General features: G+C 43.7%; 1 protein-coding gene across 2 annotated transcripts in view; it reads left to right on the top strand.

Moving 5' to 3' along the window:
• Positions 1-17,264, top strand: part of AMBRA1 (autophagy and beclin 1 regulator 1) — a 131,684-nt gene that overhangs the window by 52,750 nt on the left and 61,670 nt on the right. The window contains exons 10-11 of one of the 2 annotated variants that reach the window (XM_083839455.1): positions 8-91; positions 647-747. In XM_083839455.1, coding sequence (XP_083695581.1) covers positions 8-91; positions 647-747 — 185 coding nt within the window. The remainder of the gene's footprint in view (positions 1-7; positions 92-646; positions 748-17,264) is intronic. The other variant, XM_083839456.1, reaches the window with a different exon arrangement.

The following is a 17,264-nucleotide window of genomic DNA, read 5'->3' as shown; positions in this document are numbered from 1 at the left end:
TTTGTTGAAGGGACAATGGAGACCGATCTAGACACCGAGCTCCCCGTAATGCCCGCATGTCTGCACCGTCTCTGGGGCGCTTTGTCCCAAGGTAAGGCTTGTACACCTAACAGTATAAGGGTATGAAAATCCTTGAGGTACCAGTTGCAGTACAGCTCTGTGGTACTTTCAGATGGATTTCCTTTCTTGCACAAGGCTGCTGTTCTCTTGGTTTGCAATATCTGGAACCCCAGAGGTGGCATGTTAGTGTGATCAGCTCACCCTGTGACATTTTGAAGCACAGTATGGTCTTAGTGCTTCTTATGTGCATGATGGAGCTATAGTGTGAAGGCAGAATAGGAGAAAAGAATCTGACGGGAGATTCTCAGTGAGACCTGCTGGTTTGAGATTAGAAAACTATTGTGGGAGGTAAAGGATTTGTTTAATGGTGACTTCACAGCCACATTGATCAGAGGAGGATCTAATCTGTAATTTGCCACTCCTTTGAAGCCATGAAGTGGCTGGCTAAGCAAAGGAGCCCAGTCCTCCCTGTATAGTCTGGTGGAATTCAGTCAGGTTTCCTCAAAGTAATTGTAGTTGCTGTCCAGGGCTTGTAGCATACTGGGATGCTTTTTCCCCATGTAAATTTACTCTCTTTGTTTTGCAGACGCTTCTTGTTGCCAGAGTACTTGCCTTATGCTGGGATTTTCCATGAAAGGGGACAGCCTGGTTTGGCCACCCATTCCTCTGTCAATAGGGTTTTGGCAGGTAATGAGATTTCTTTGTTTGCAGTTGTTGTGTATATTAGTGGTGTTTTTCCTGTGAATCTGTGCAGAAGAGAGCTGACTGGGACAAGACTAATTCCAGCTTTGGAGATGCTTTTTAAGTCTCCTGAAACAAAAGAAAGGCCTGTTAGGGTGATGTGATAAGCTGTCATTCAAGTGCTTGGCACTGCAGATTCCATATTTCAAGTAAGTATATGGGAGTCTCAGCATGAATTGGGGAGGGGTGCTGTTAACAGTTCTCCCTTTGTTTAGCTTCCTCCCCTATTCCTAGATGTCTTTTACTTAACAACCTGACAGGCTAATGATAAGCTTGCTGCAGGTCCTTCTAATTGAATTATAGGGTGCCTTGTTCGTGTTCTGGCTGGCAAGATGCACACAAGGCAATGTGGGATTCAATTAGGATCTTAATAAGTGCATATTAAAACTAGGCTGCCACCACATAGAGCGCACAGGCATTCGGGAGCCTTAAAGGGCAGGCGGAGGCGGGAGGGGACACGGAGGAGGGAACAGGAGTTATGGCACTCTGGCAGTTCATGAATGAAATGGCTTTGGATAACATGATTCTTGAAGGTGCTTTTTTGTCTGGGTCTGAGTTGCTCTGTAATTAACCCCAGTGCAGGGGGGGGTCATTTTGGAGCTTGGGGGAGAATGAGGGAAGAAGTATGGACAGTTAGGTTGGCATGTGCTGCTTTCCTTTTTGTAAGCCGTCACAGGAACATCACTCAGAGGACTGCTGTGAGGTCTCTAGAGAGTCTGAGAGACCCTTTTCCGTATCCTAAAGCACGACCAACCATTTGGGACAGGATTTATCTAACTTGCTCTCATCAGCCTCTGTTGGATATTTCCTAAATGTTCTGGGGTGGAGTTGCTGTTTTTGCATGGCTCATTTAGGATGACAGTTCTCTTGTCTTTGATTTCTGGCTTTTAAGTGCCAGAAGCATCTCCTCGATTTTTGCGTCTCTGGACGTTTTGTCTGAGTGCACGTATGGTTCATAGACCTTGTTGCAGTAATAGCAAAGAGATTAACCAAAGGCTAGGCTCCAAAGCACCTCCGCTTTTTTTTCTTAGGAAGCAGTGGAACTAGCCTGAAGCTTTAGCTGACGCATGTACTTTCCCATGCTTGCTGCCTGTGTGGGCTTTGGTTGTTGGCACGTGGAAACAGCACACTGGCAGATAATTACTTGCTGCCAGGCAACACTGCAGATCTTTTCTGTGGCCCAGCTTTACAGGAGACACCTGACTCCAACCCTCTTCCAGCCTTCCTCACAGTTATCCTATTCCTTAGTGGCTGGGAAACATCCTGGCTTTTTCTCCTTGCACCTTTTAAGGAATTTGAGCCCCAAAATGCGTATTTTCTGTTTGTTGTATGTACACCAAGATTAACAAGGGATGACAGAAGTTATAGTCATGGGGCTTCCAACTGACATCACCTATCTTTTCTGTATGGCACTGTGCTGAACATACTTAAGAAAAGGTTGTTGGCTCCTGTTATGATTCTTCACACTGGAAATGAATGGGTTTCCACAGTAAAGGCTTTATTGACTTTAATATTAAAATAATTAATTCTCCTAATGCAGCGGTTCCTTGTCATATTGTTTCAACATTCTGTTTATTTTAGTTTGTTACTTAAGCTTTCAGCTTTGAAAATGTTTTGCACTTGCGTTCAAAAACATGTTAATGTGTTAAAGAAACCAGGAAAGTTGAAGATGTAAATATTAGGTGGAGGTGTGAAGAATGAGAACTGGAAAATGAGGTAGCAGTTGTGGAATAGAGAATTCCTTGTGTTTGTTAGGTCAGTCGGCAGCATTGGCATTTTTGATGTTTTGCTTTGGAGCTGTTGAAGGTTGCGGTGCTGATAGTGTGCCTTCTTTTCAGTTAGCCTCTGCCAAAGCTTCTTTCTTTACTACCATAGTGGAAAGACATCTACTCAAGCTCAAAAGTACTTTAACCCCTGGCCTGGCATTTATGGGTGAGGTTGCCAGCCTTGGCTGAGGAAAAATCAGTCATCTTCCATTTAATACAGGCTAATCTAAGCCTGAGTGCCTTTAAATTATTTCATCCTACTGTATATCCAGGCTGTCACTTCTGAGTTATGTTTTAAATGCACAAATGCCAAGTGCGTTTCTTATGCAACCTCTACAGGATTTGAGAAAAAGGTGCCAAAAAACATATTCCTAACCTGACAGCTTGCTTAAATGGACAATAGACTTCTGTGGTCATGTATCAGTGAGAGCTGTTGTTTGGAGAGAAATAAGGAATTGATTACACTTGTCCTGTCCCTTGCCCCATTTATTGCTGTATGAGGAGAGGAAATAAAAGAAGCAGACAGATCTTAAGGGTTTGTTATTTACTTCGTAGTGTGCTGACTGAATTTCTTAATGTCAAAGCTCTTGCTGTCAAGTTTTGTATGTACTTACTTTCAGATTTCTGCTTTGTGTGAACAAATTTGCATTATTTAAGTGTTGTTCTCATGCAACTGTTACAGACAATACCTCCATGCTAGGTAAGAGTGTCTTGTGAATAAACTTGTAGAGCAATCTGTTTTAATGAGCCACCAAAAATGAATTGTCTAAGCAGATGGGCTAGTACAACAGTGTAGATTTGGCAACATGGCTTTGTTAGTACAGCAGGGCTCTGAGATGTTAGGCAGGGCTTAGGTCAGGGTTAGAGATCGCTTTGTACAGGTCAGGGATGTGCAGCTATGCCTGCTCCAAAGCACTTCCAGGCGAAGGTAAGGAAAGGTGGTAACAGATGGATAAAGCAGGTGGGAGTTCGGGGCAGAGGAAATGAAGCGATACTAGTCAACACGACAGGCAGATAATCTGCATGCCAGCAAACTAATTTGCATGCAGCATTGGAACAAAACCGAGTCCCAGTAGCATCCTGCCCATCTCGTCTACTGGTGTACTGGTTCAGTGTAGACCGAACAGTTAGCTGATACTGTACGCTGCATTGCTGTGCTTTGTGGCACCAGGTAAGACATTGTGCGAATATTTATTACATCAACATTGTTACCTTTAGCATTCAAACTTGTAATCACACCAAAAAGTGTTGGTAGTTTGACAAGTTATATTTTCCTGTAAAGTCTATGTTGATTGGCAGTAATTACATTGTCCTCCTTTATTAACTGAGTCTCATATCAGCTTTTTCATTATTTTGTCTGGAATCAATGTCAGGATGACAAGACTGACATGTCTCATCCTATTTCAACCTTTTAAAATACTGGTATAACACTAGCGTATTTTTCAGTCTTCGGCATTCGCCTTTTATTTCAAGACTCGTCAAAAAAACTGGGAGTTCATTTGGCAGCTCTTCTGAAGCTCTTGGTGGTGTGGGCTGTAAGGTACCCTCTGGATTGTCCTCTCCTTGTTGAACTGCCATAAGTGATGGGGTTATGGCCTCCGAGGAAACATCCATAATGTGAAAACTAGTCAAATTAAAAAATATATATTTAAAAAAAAATTTTGGTGAAAGCAATAAATGCATTTTGGCATTCTCATCCGGTAGAATTGGCCAATTGCATGCAGTGGAATTCAGCATCTTGGGACTGTTTGTCTTCTAGTCTAGCCAGCAGTGTGTGTTTTTCTTTTATTTTCTATTTTTTTTTCCTTGTAGGCACTTGTGCTTCCTAGGAGAGACCAAAGAGCTGTTCTGTGGGATGAGGTTACACCTTTCTTGATGGGATTTAGTACTGCTGCAGAGTTCAGCCTTGTAACATGCCTGACTCTGGATCAACGAAGACACAGCTCTGTATTGTTTACCACCTCCTCCTGTTTTTTTTTCTTGAGGCTGAGTACTTCTGCCCACAGTTTTCTTTGCAAATTTCTTTGTCCTAAGTCACGCTGTGAGCAGGACACTTACAACATAATTTGAGGGCCAAGCTGTGCATGTTTGTTTTCTAGTAGTAGACAAATGTAGGTCTTAATACATTATTAAAAATGAGTAAATATAATCCAAAAAATTCCCTTCGTTCCCACTGAAGTGCTTCTGACCTCTTGTTCACCTGTATGAGCTTTTTCCTTTAGGCTTTGTAGTAATTATCTGACTAGTTCAGGATGGACAAAAACTTGCTGCTGGTGGTATAGTAGAACAAAGAAAGTTTTGGTTTCAGTTCAATGCAAGCTCAGGGGAATAAAATCAGTGTTTGCCAAGGAACATTTGCAGGAAGCCTTGAAAGTTGACACAGATACCAGTTTATGTTCCTGTTACTCAGTAGGAGACCATCATATGCAAGTTTACTGGAAATGCTTCAGTCTTACCTTGCTTTGATTTAATAGGCATCTTGCGGTGATGTGCATCTCAGCAAGTAAAATATTTTTCCTTGCATGGACACAGATTGTGTGTCTGTTCTGGCTCTGCCACCAGATTTTATCTGTTTAAATGCAATTCATCACTGTTGCTCAAAGTCCTCTACCTCGTGGGGAGATCCAGACTCAGCATGGCTTAAGGGCTGAATGATACAACGCTTCACGTTTAGTTGTGTACAGTTGTATAGTGGTTGCCTTGCTATTTCAGGGCAGTAGAATTAGACTAGAGACAGAATGCTTAGGTGTTATCAAAAAAAAAAAAAAGCTTTATTACAGGTTTTTCCACAGCTTACAGCTATTCAGCATGTTACTTGCTACAGGAGGGGTAATATTACAGCTTTGGACATCTCTACTTAAGTTGCAAACAAAGCTATGTAATTCTGATTGTGATGTTTATTCCTTACATTGGAATAGGGCTGAGGCTATAGGTGAAACTAGGACTCAGTCGTCTTAAACTCAGTAACATTGGAATGTTGACAGCCTGCCTTTGCTTTGGGATGTTGGACTTCCAAGTGTAATGTCCCGGTGATGTTTGATGTTTTCCCAAAATCACATGAGCTATCCCATTATTCTGGGATAATTCCTGAGAGAATTCCAGGTCATGCATCTTCAAGTGAGGTAGGACCTTAGCTTCTTGTTTCTGTACTTCTGCCAGAAACTACTAACAATTGCTAGAGCATTTGAAGTTTCATTGAGATAAAAACTAGCTAAAATGGTGGATAAATGTCCTTCTGTGACAGGAAGACTTATTTGAGAGCTTGATAGTTTTCCTAATAAGGATTAGGGTGATGACCTTCCACCAGTCAAATTTGTAAACCAGACCCACTAGCTATGATGCCTCCTGGTGCATGTTCCCAATCTGTTATCACTGTAGTTGTGTTAAGGGCTCACTTGTTCATATACAAATCAGTGGCTCTAACCCAAGGCCAGTTAAAATGGATGTTGATGACTCTCCAGTATCTATAACTGGAAAGGCTATTGGTTGCTGCTGCTGCTACTAGAATTAGCCCAGAATTCACTTCTGCTCAAATGACGAAAGTGGTTGTGATGAGAGGCTGCTTTGGTTGCCTTAGAAACAAAAACAGGCAGATTCTCCAATTCCTCTGGTATCACAGGTGTGAATTTCTCCCATGGTTCAAGTCTTCTTGACCTAATGCTGTTCTGTCGCTTCAAGTGTCATAGTGAGCTGTGAATTCTGCTCTGAGATGCCCTCACCCTTCAAATGTGCTTGCAGTGATGCAGAACTGTACAAGGTAGGACAGAAATAGAAGACTCAAGAACTCCAAAAGGTCAGCTGGCATCCCTCCTTTCCCTGTTCTTTCCCTGTTCCCTTGTTTTTCCTATTAGCAGGTATGTAGTTCACTTTCTTTGGGAAGGCTTGTGCCCCTTTTCCACAAAGGCACACTTTCCACTCCCTACTGTAGCTAGTTCATACATTCACAGTTCAGTGCTACAGCCTCTCTTGTTTATATTTCTGCACGAGAGGCTGTACTTCCACAAAAATTACAAACAATTCTCAAGCCTGTCATGAAGGTGACAGGTATCTATAGCACTTCCAGTCACAAAAGAAACCGAGACATGTTTTAAGCTTCTTATGTAGTTTAGTGACTGATGAGGTAGGCTATGGAGAGAACAGAGAATGAGGTGACTCAAAAGTTTGCATCTTTTTGTATTGAGCAGTACCCAACAGATATACAGTGCATAGAGAGCCAGCCACGCAGGTATGTTTGTTGACTGTATTGCCCTACAGATTTGCCTATAAGACAAGGATTAGATCAAGATGCTAAGCCAAATTAACATAGATGTCTTAAATGAAGAGGCAGAAAAGCAAGCTAACAGCAAAAAGCCAATGATGGACAGCTGTGAGTTAACTGTATCTTAGTATTAGATCCATCGTTGACTTCTACTTTACAGATTCTGCAGCTGTGGCTACAAGGCAATACCACATTATGACTGCGGTCAGAAAGTGAGCTTCATGGTAAACATTCTTCAAATGAAATCCCTCTTGCAGAATGTTGGAATCAGTTTGTTTTCATTTAAGAAAAAAAAAATAGAAACCAACTGGTAGTATGTAAGTTTTCATGGCTATGTAGGGGTCATATAGTTGATCCACAGATAGTATGTTCTCCCTAGCAGGTCTGTCTTCATAGTACACCTGGCCTTTCATTTCTCCCTGTATTGCAAGACACTTGTGAACTTGTTCTTGCTGGTTTTGTGCTTTAATTGGCAGTCCAGCTGCTCCTTTTCTCATGCAGTAATTTGTGTCATCCTGTAATCTGTGTCACTGGCTCAATGAAGGCTGGAAGGTAGTTGATATCATTAGCATTTGGGTGACCCCCAGGCCATCTCTCTTTGGAAATACTAGTCCTGTGCAAGAACCCCACAGAAATTCCCTAGCTGGTGGCATTGGTTTTGGTGCAGGTAAATGCTGCTCTGAGCAGAAGAGGATGTAGTTCTGACTAGCTAGACATCTCCTGAAAGGGCATGGTAGGTAGTGTTGAAGAAAGCTATTAATATGCATTAATGTGATAAAAAAGGTTGTGTGTTGTTTCCAGTTAGCCTTTCCCTCCCATCCAAAATGTCAAATTTCCACAGTGAGAATCTGTGCAGTTACTCATCCTCATTTTGATGTCCACTTCTGCTGTATACTGTCGCATACAGAAAGCATAGGCAGCAAGAAAGTGTCAGGGTACTTCATCTGCTGGAATGGAAGAACATTAATCTGGCTGTCTGCTTGTAATGCCCTGCTTGCTCAATGTCTCTGTTTACTTGCTTCTTCCATTTAGCAGCAAAGGTGCTCGTGGGCACGGAGACTTTTGTTGTCAGCTGTGAACAGATCCAGTCTGAAGTCTTTGATTGGGGCATTAAGAACACAGAGCCCTAGAGATTGAAGGGCAGAGGGGAATGAACTCACATCAGAATAAAAAGGATAATCATTTTAGGAGAGAACCTTTATAAGATGCCCCTGTTTGATTCCAGAGACCAGAGCACTCTCAAGGCTTGTGTAGAATCTCCAAAACCAGTTTAATTTCTAAATAATTATCTTGTAGTAATGTATTTGTTTATCAGTGTCCTTATACAGTAAGAGCTGCCTCTTCACACCTGAGAGCTGGAGATGGTCAAAATGCCTCTTAAATATTGCGCAGTAAAGATGCAACTGAAGAGTCAAAATACTGCTATTAGTGTTTTAAAGCTTGCTCTTGCTCAGTCCTTTTTGTTCTTGTCTTCCGTTTATGCTTTTGTAGCTCAACCCCGCAGTTCACCTCAATCTGTTAAGTCTGGGAATGTGTTAATTGAGAGGGAAAGTGAGTCAACTGGAAATAAGAATCCACAGCTATATACACTGTGGGGGGTATTTACACTATAATTTTTTGGGCATCTGACTTGGGAGGCTAAGCTTCCTATATAGTTAGAGAGGCTTTTGCTCTGATTCATCACCTGAAAGGAGCTGAACTTAGGTGCTCTGAATCTTATATTGGAGCTGCCAGTCTATTTATCACCGATTATATAAGGAGCTTGGGAAGAGTACCTTTCTATTGTGGGTACCTTTAGATGCATAAAACTAGGCTGGTTACATCCTGCCCTGACAGCAGGGTGCAGAGAGAATATCTAGAAGAGGAGCAGAAGGGATGAAATGAAAGCAGCAGGGGTGGGATAAGAAACTAAGAAAGAAGGAACTTGGAGAGAAGGAAAAGCAGCAGCTGTCTAGTTTGTATGGAGCATGTTCCTTTGTTGTTATACCTTGCTTCCAGAGGTTAAATACTGCTTGGCAGAGTGGTAGTGCCAAGTAATTCAGCCTGCATTGACCAGGAAGGTTGGACTAGATGATCTCCAGAGAAATTATGTTTAGGTTCACTGCAGGTGAGAATGAGTTTCAGTAGAAGCAGAAAGTGCAGCTGCTTCTAGCTGCACGTGTTGGGATAGTTTGCTGAGCCTGTTGTAAAACCTTGTGGTGCCTGTTACTGCAGAAATGGCTCTTCTAAGGTTTGTCTGAGAGCAGATGTTACTGGAGAATGCTTTGTTACTGGCTTGCTATGAAGATCCTCATTTTGTGCCAAGAGTCTCTGCTTTTCACTTCCTTTTGGTAAGCTTAACTGAAAAGCCAAAAACCCTTCAATCACCTGCTTACATAGTGTAAGTGTCTGTAGAAAAAGCGTGGATTAGCTGCTGTATGTTACAAGCATAATTTATAACCTTATTTGCAAGTGCAGATTAGAACAAGTCCAACTTTTCCAGTCAGAGTGAGTACAGACCACTTGTTTTACAGGATATGCTTGATGAAGCCCTAGGTGTCAGGGGAATTTTGGCTAGTATCTGGAAATGTGACTGCGCTGAGATTAGCACTGGTTGGGAAGATCTGCATTTACTCAAGTGTGACAGATGTTGTCTGTGACTGGCTGTATTTCAGGAGTTGTGGAGATGTTTTTGATATGGTGCCCTTGGTTATGCTGCCCCATGAGAGAAGCTTCTGCTATGGAAAATGTGTATGACTTTGTCCTTCCCCATCCTCCACATGAGAAAATCCTATTAAAGGGTTAAGAGGTCCCAAATGCAGAGCCCTGAAGTACTGATGACACTTGTGCTATTCTGTTAGAAGGATGATTACGATGATTGTTTCCCGGAAGAGATGAGGGATGTGACTGCACAGTGGCTGTTCCCAGCCCTGGCATGCAGGCCTCCATGTTGTGGTGGTTTTACTCGGGTGGGCGGCCGAGCTCCACCACAACCGCTCTCTCACTCCCCCTCCTCAAAGAGGAACGGGGAGAAAATACGATGAAAAGGGCTCAAGGGTTGAGATAAGGATGAGGAGATTGCACAGTAATTATCGTGACGGGCAAAACAGACTCAGCATAGGGAGGTAGTAAGATTTATTGCTTATTACTATCAAGCTAGAGAAGTGAGAAACAAAGGAAAGAAGCCAAAAGTACCTTCCCCCATCCACCCTCTTCCACTTCCTCCCCCCGAGTGGCACGGGGGAATAGGGGTTATGGTCAGTCTATAGTGCTTCTTCTCTGCCGCTCCTTCTCAGTCACTCTCGTCCCCTGTGCTGTGGGGTCCCTCCCACGGGATGCAGTCCTTGCTGAACTGATCTGGTGTGGGCTGCCGACAGGCAGCAGCTCTTCAAGAACTGTTCCAGATATGGGTCCGTACCACGGGGTCCATCCCTCAGGAGCAAACTGCTCCAACCTGGATCCCCCACGGGCAGCAGCTCCTGCCAGGTCACCTGCTCCTGCGTGGTCTCCTCTCCACGGGCTGCAGGTGTGGCCCAGAATCTGCTCCGGCAGGGGTCTTCCACAGGCCGCAGCCTCCATCGGTGCAGGTCCACCTGCTCCACCATGGTCTCCTCCACAGGCTGCAGGGTGGAACGCTGCTCCACCGTGGTACTCCATGGGCTGCAGGGGGACAGCCTGCTTCACCATGGTCCTCACCACAGGCCGCAGGGGACTTCTGCTCCGGCACTTCTCCCCCTCCTTCTTCACTGACCTTGGTGCCTGCAAGGCTGTTCCTCACTCCTCTCACTCTCCCAGCTGCTGTGTGGCGCAGTGTTTTTTTTTCCCTGTCTTAAATATGCTCTCACAGAGGTGCAAAACAACATCACTTATTGGCTCAGCTCTGGTCAGCAGTGGGGCCCTTACCAAACATGGGGCAGCTTCTAGATCCTTCTCACAGAAGCCACCCCTATGGCCCCCTGCTACCAAAACCTTGCCACGTAAACCCACTACACATGTGTATTTGTGGAGGCACATCTCAAATAGGAACAGCGTGGTACTCAAAGCCCTGAATTAAGCTGAAACAATTTGGGAGCTAAAGGAAGCCGTTTCTATGGAATGACCCTGGGCCAGAGGCAAAATGTGCTTCAAACAAGCCAGCTGTTAAGCACGGTTAGTAGCCTATAGTTCATGTACTGGTGCCAGCCTTTCAAAGAACCGGGACTTTGGGATCTTGCATCAATCCATTTCTGACTGCAGAGACTAAAACATGGAGCGTGACAGAGGCAATCTCCATCTGTTTGTTTGGAGGACAGGTCTTTCCTGCAGTTGCTTCATTCCCTGTGATGATCTAACCGATGGAATGAGTAAATGGGTGAGTGTTATCACAGCCCCATGTGAGGTTAGGTGTCTTGAGACAAGTTGCGTATCACATTTGCAGGGTGTGAAGTCTTGTTCTGGGCAAAGCATTGACTCTGAAAATGTTTTTGGGAGGGGGAATTGCATGTGAACCAAGGGAACACAAATTCTTATGATGACATAGATACAGATCTAAGACCTTACATAAAGCAAGCAATACCAGAGCATGAAACTGTTGTTACCTTTTTATATGGTCTTAGTAACGTAGTTTCAGATGGTCTGCAAATGCACATGCAACTTTTGTGTCTGCACTTTAGAAGGGCTCAAAGTCCATAGAGGAGAAGAGTCTGATGATGAAAACTTGAAATATAGAGCGACAGAAGCTTAATGTACTTACCCAGTCAAAGAAGTAGTAGGTAGAAGTTTTTACTTCATTGGTCTAGATATATCTAAGCGGGTGAAAAATTTCTGAGAGCACCCTTTAACAGACAAAAGGAATAAAAAGATGCAGAAGCTTATGCCAGACCAATTTAGACTGGAAACAAATGGCAGATGTTTGGTCATGGCGAAGTTGTTTCTTGAATTTATTTTTTAAGGTCCTGCTGTATAAAGTTCACCATCTACCTTGTGGTAATTAATTGTTAAAACCGGTGTGATGTGGCTTTTTTTCAGTACATGGAGTGCTTAAACTAGCAAAGTTGTTACCTGAGCTCAAGGGGATGTTTATGAGCATGGTACTAGTCCCACATCTCCTGGTCTGTGCAGGAGTATCAACTGGACATCCTCAGTGGTCCCAGTGCAGGACGTCTCGCTAGCTATTTGCATCATTTCTTAAGCTGTGAGCACTGAATATGAGAGAGCTTGTATTATAGTATTTGCTGATAGAGGCTGTCCTTGTGTTTTCATGTTTTGGTGGCTGGGAAGCTAAAGCTTTCTTTAAGATTCAGAAAGGTGAGATGTGTAGCTTGAGGAGAGATGATCTTCTTAAAAGTGAAGAGTGCGTGCTGATTCCTTTTGTGTGCATTGTTAAAGTGATGAATTTCGAGATACCATTGTATCAGAAGGGGTAAGATTTTTACAGAAGTGCTCATCATCTTGTGGGCGGTGAGGGCCCCTTGGGGACATGTCTTTTTGTGGGTGGTAAAGCTCATTTAGCTTAAAAAGTATTTTCCCACAGCTCATTGCGTTTTTTTAATTAAAAAAAAAAAAATTAACCCCCAGTTGAGAGTGCAGAGAGAAGGCAGAGAACCAGTGTGATCTGTCACACCAGAGTGGGGTTGTAGGTTGTCTCAGTGACCTGCTGCATTTGACTTTTATCTGTGAAGAGAATAGTCACGATTTTTGCTTGTGTGTTTTACATGGGGGGGGGAAGCAAACCTTGAGCCAGATTTGCTGCATCCAATAATGACTATTCTCATAGACGTTTTTATAGCAACCCTTGCATAAAGATGGAGGAAGCTCTTACTATGGCAACACAGTTGTATGTCATATAAGAGATGAGATAAGGATGCTGTGTATTGATCTCTAGTTCCCTTTCCCAGGTAGATTGGATTGTATCATTGGATCTTTCTGCTTGTTATCCTGGAGTTTTTGGTAACTGAGCAATGCATCAATCTGTTATTGTTAAGGGTATACATATCAAAGATTGTTGCTTGCTATTAGATTCTGCAGTGGTAGTTTTCCTGCAACCATAGTATGATTGCTTTGGCTTACTCTGCCACTCCTCAGCACTGCCTGAAAGTATATACAATTTCAGCTGTATCAAGCTGCTTCAACCCACCTGTTTTTGCAGCAATGGGTGGGAGAGTGTATGTAGCTGTGGCTTATGACCAATTAGATAACTTGAGAGCTGGCAGCAAGCACAGAGCTTGGCGTGGAAGAAGTTTTGGTGATGTTCGTAATTGCTCATTTGTTTCCTTAAGCAAATTTGGGGGTGGTAGTGATAGAAGTCATTCACAGAAGCCAAGAGAGGAGCAACTCAAAAAATCAAAAATGTTACCACCTTTGCTACGGCAGGGAAGATGATGGTTAGAAAACCAGTTCTGAGCTTTGACCAGGGAGTAGTCACTGAAAACAGAGCAGCTCTAGGAGGATTTGAGAGATGGAAGGTAGGCTGGAGAGGATCTAAACTGCATTTGTCAGGAAAGAAAAATGACTGCTGGTTCACGTGGTGCAGTTTGAGAGCTGGGAAGAAGATTGGGCAGAAGAGCAAGGTCATGGTGAATATATTTTACCTTTTGACCCTACACATTCAAACTGTGGTCCAGAGCATCTGAGGAATTTAGAGATGTAAGAACTTAATGCGTGTTTGTATTGTGAGAGGAAAGAGAGGAACACACAAAGGTGTGCTGACACATGACAAGGACTGAAAATTGGCACAAAAGAAATAAGGTTAAAATCGTTGGGGCAGGTGGAAAACTTAGAAGGATTGGCAAGATTCTTCTGTATGTGATGGGAGGAATTGCAAAAGGGGACTGGAAGGATGGAAGAAGTAATGTCATTCTGTAACTTTCTCATGAGCAATTGAGATTCTGCGCAGAGAGAAATGGAGGCTGGAGGAGGGGAGGGATTGAGGAATGAGTCAAAGGTGGTGACAAGGCAGCTGGGATTGCAGGCGTGGGTTTCTGTTAAAATGGAGAAGCACTTTTCCTTCTTTCAAACAATTGTTCATATTAGCATTCATGGTGTGGGCATGCATGCACCCATCCATGTGATACGTGTCTCCTGGAGTGCTGCACACAGGTTGTTCAAGTACTCATGACAGAGACCAGCCAAGTCAGACCTGTGTCTTCCCTGGCTCGCCACAGTAGAAGAGAAAAGTGTATGGTGAATGTTGCTAGTCTGGTGACAGGGTTTTTGTTAGTTATCTTGCACTACATAGTGAAATGGGAATTGGTATCAGGGCTGGTCAGGCCGAAAATCTGGCGAGAAGCATGACTGCAAGGAAGGAGGCAAAATAAAAAACACCTCTAATTTGGACGGTGAAAAGGATGAAGGGAATAAATATTTTGACAGAGCAGAAGGGAAATAAGATTGCTGCGGGTAGCTGTGTAACTGATGGTGCTTGCAGACTTGAAATCATAGCAAGACAGAGAAGGGTTAACAGAAACACTGGAAGACACAAACTTGTGGAGGGGAGGGATTCAGTAACAGAAAATTGAGAGAACAGTCCCGTAGGGCTCATGGAATGAAGAGACTTGCAAAGACATTGATGGAAGGAAGCGTGTAGCTAAGGGACTTGATTGGGTTCTCTATGCGGAAGGCATGGAAGTGATGCGAGGAGAGCACGCCTCCATCTTCTGGCCCAGCCTGGCCACTGAGATTGTGTGGGAGACCCCTCATTAGGTAGGTATGTGCGTTTCTCTTGATGCAGGGAGGAGTCAAAGCTGAAGGCAAAGCTGTGTCATTACTTCTCTGCTTGCAAAGAATCTAGCTGTAACTGGGAACATCAATATGTTGCTGCATAGGGAAGGTGAGAGTTCAAATGAGATTTTTTTTTAAATCTGTGGCAGCAAGGAGCTTCTGCCAGCCTAGCCCCCTCAGCAGGAAGTCCTATGGTGCAGGGTGCAAGCCCCCATGGTCCTAGCAATAGACAATGCAGCAGCAGTGGTGCCTGAGAAGCAGGCTATATCTGTATTCTGGTTCTCAGTGGAATGCAAAATTCCTGTTGATAGCTAGCTAATGACCTCTCTTCTGCCATCAGATTCTTCTGTTTCAAGGTTCTTCCTTTTGAGTGTATGCAGACACTCTGTAATGTCTTTGCCTTAGGTGCCTGCATTAAATGCAGGGCACCTGGCCACAGTGCCCTTTCCAGCAGGCTGACTGCACAGAGCTGCGAAGAGATCAGTATCAGTCTCACCACCTCTGTGATTTTAGTGAGCTACTGCCTACCTTCTGCTGTCCCTCTGACCCGTGAGGCCCAGTAAAGTTGTCTTTGTAGGACTGTACCGTTACACTGAGTCCTAGGACCGAGAGGCTGACCTGGAGTGCTCCTCATCATCTAGGCTGTGCCAGTGCTGATGCTCTGGACTGGTAGGAGCTGGACCTCTGGCTCTGCTGCTGTGAGCCTCTCACCACAGTTTTTTTTTAGCTCATGACCCCTGTCTCCAATAAAGCATGGCTTGCGCTAAATTGTGTATAATATAAAATTTTACAACAAGCCAGTATATTGCAATTGCCCCATTTTCACTGTCTGAATTTCCTTCCACTCTTGCTTTAAAAAGTGTTGGAGTAGCTGTGGTGATTACACTGGATAGCAGTTTCTTGGACAGGTCTGCCTGTGTCCTCTGGAAGTATTATGAACTAATTCAAGTTGGATTAAGGTCAAGTCTGCCCTAGAAAGAAATAAAACCTATCTGCAGTATCCATCCATTGTGCAGCCCTGGGCCTGCATGCTGAGTAGCTGTGGTGTACTTCTGCCTTGTGCTTAGGTCTTGGTTTTTCTCTTTGTGGCTTTGAGTTTGATTTCTAATACTCCTTAAAATAATGGGATAAAGTGTCAGTCTCTTTTGATCTTGTAGTTGCTTTTGTAATTACAGTGGATTGGACCTGTCTGGGTTGTGCTCAGCTGTGGCACTGATTTACAGAAGTCACTGCAAGGTTGTGAACTTAGCTGAACTCCAGCAGGTCACGTCCTGCTGCCTTCTGGGAGCTGGAGTGATGCTGAGTCACTTTGTTTTCAGCATTGTGCCATTACTTTCGTGTAACAGTCCACTAGCACGTGGACCAGTGTGCTTTGTCAGCCCTGCTCAGGGATCTTGATTGCCCCTTGAACATGAATCTCTGCAGGGATTGCTGTTTTCACTGGTATGCTGGAACCTCCTTTGTGCATTGAATCTAATGGCAATAAGGAAGGAGTCTCATTTCCATTGCTGTCATCTAGATCACCCCAAACCACCCTCAGAACTTCCTTCATCAGAAAGTATTCAAAACATTGCAAGAGCCAAGCACTTTGTTTACTGCAGGTTTCTTTTACCTTGTTCTTTCCCAGCTGGAGCAATGTGGTCTCCTCATTGTGTTCTTTCAGGTTGGATTTCCTCCTTTCTGTCTCACTGTGCTTTAATTTTAAACTGCCTTCCCAGTAGTTTAACTTTTGTTAGGTTTTACATTTTCTCAGTTTGCTCATTTTCTGCTTTTCTTGGTTTTCTCCCTGTTCACCACTTTATCCAGAAAACAGCCCACTTGCTTGCTTCTCAGTTCTGTCCTGCCTTCTCTTCAGATGGGGATACCTCACAAATTGCTCCATTAGTGATGTCTCTTCAGTTTTGTATTCCCAAAGCAAGACGAGTGCCTGGTTTGTTTGCAGACATAGTGACTGTACAGGACCCACCAGTCTGAATGGAGGCCTTTAATGAGCACAGCTCGCTTCTTAAAATACGTTTCTTAAATGCCACCTGTCAGCAATTCATTTCCCTTAAGACACTTTGTTAGTTTATTATATGGAGTTTGTTTAAGTTGTCAGGACCTGCATTCTTATTAATGGAGCTGCGTTTTTCTCCAAGGACACGTGTTTTCATCTTAACCTCCCTCTATGAGTACACATTCAGAACAGGCAAGCGTTTCCTCAGCAGACCTATCCTGGTCACAGGATATTATGACTGTGAAATGTAATCAACCACTGAGCATGTTTAGCTTACTGCCTGGTATTGTGATGGTAGCTCTGTTCGTGTCGCTGAGCTGACGCAGCATTTTCATTGTAGGTTTGGGTGCTCAGGGTTTATGCTGTAATATTGCTAGTCCTGAAATGTGTTTAAAGATAGTAAGTCTTTGCAAGACTTCCATTCACTGATGAGTGCAAGGCTTTGAATGTGTTTCTGTGCTTGGAGCTTTTATTACTACTGCATGCTGCTATTCCCACAACGAAAAGTGGCTCCAGCGTGGAAGCTTTGTGCTGTACTGATATACAGTTAAATCTCGGGAATTTGGACCCTTCTGTGGAACATAATGCCTTTTGGATTAGTGGAAGTTCATGTTGTTACTATGGGGTGGTTGATAAGGCATTTACGTGCTCTATGAAGGTACTGCTGAGTTTTTTTCCACCGCGGCTGAGTGTTTTGGCATAAGCCACGAATGCATTTGAAGTTGTGCTAGGCACACGTTCTTGCAGTAGGAGCTGCAGAGGCGGT

Source organism: Anser anser (assembly GCF_964211835.1).
Source record: "Anser anser genome assembly, chromosome: 5".
NCBI classification, from domain to species: domain Eukaryota; kingdom Metazoa; phylum Chordata; class Aves; order Anseriformes; family Anatidae; genus Anser; species Anser anser.
Note: the sequence above shows the minus strand (reverse complement) of the source record. Positions and strands in the feature narration are given on the sequence as shown.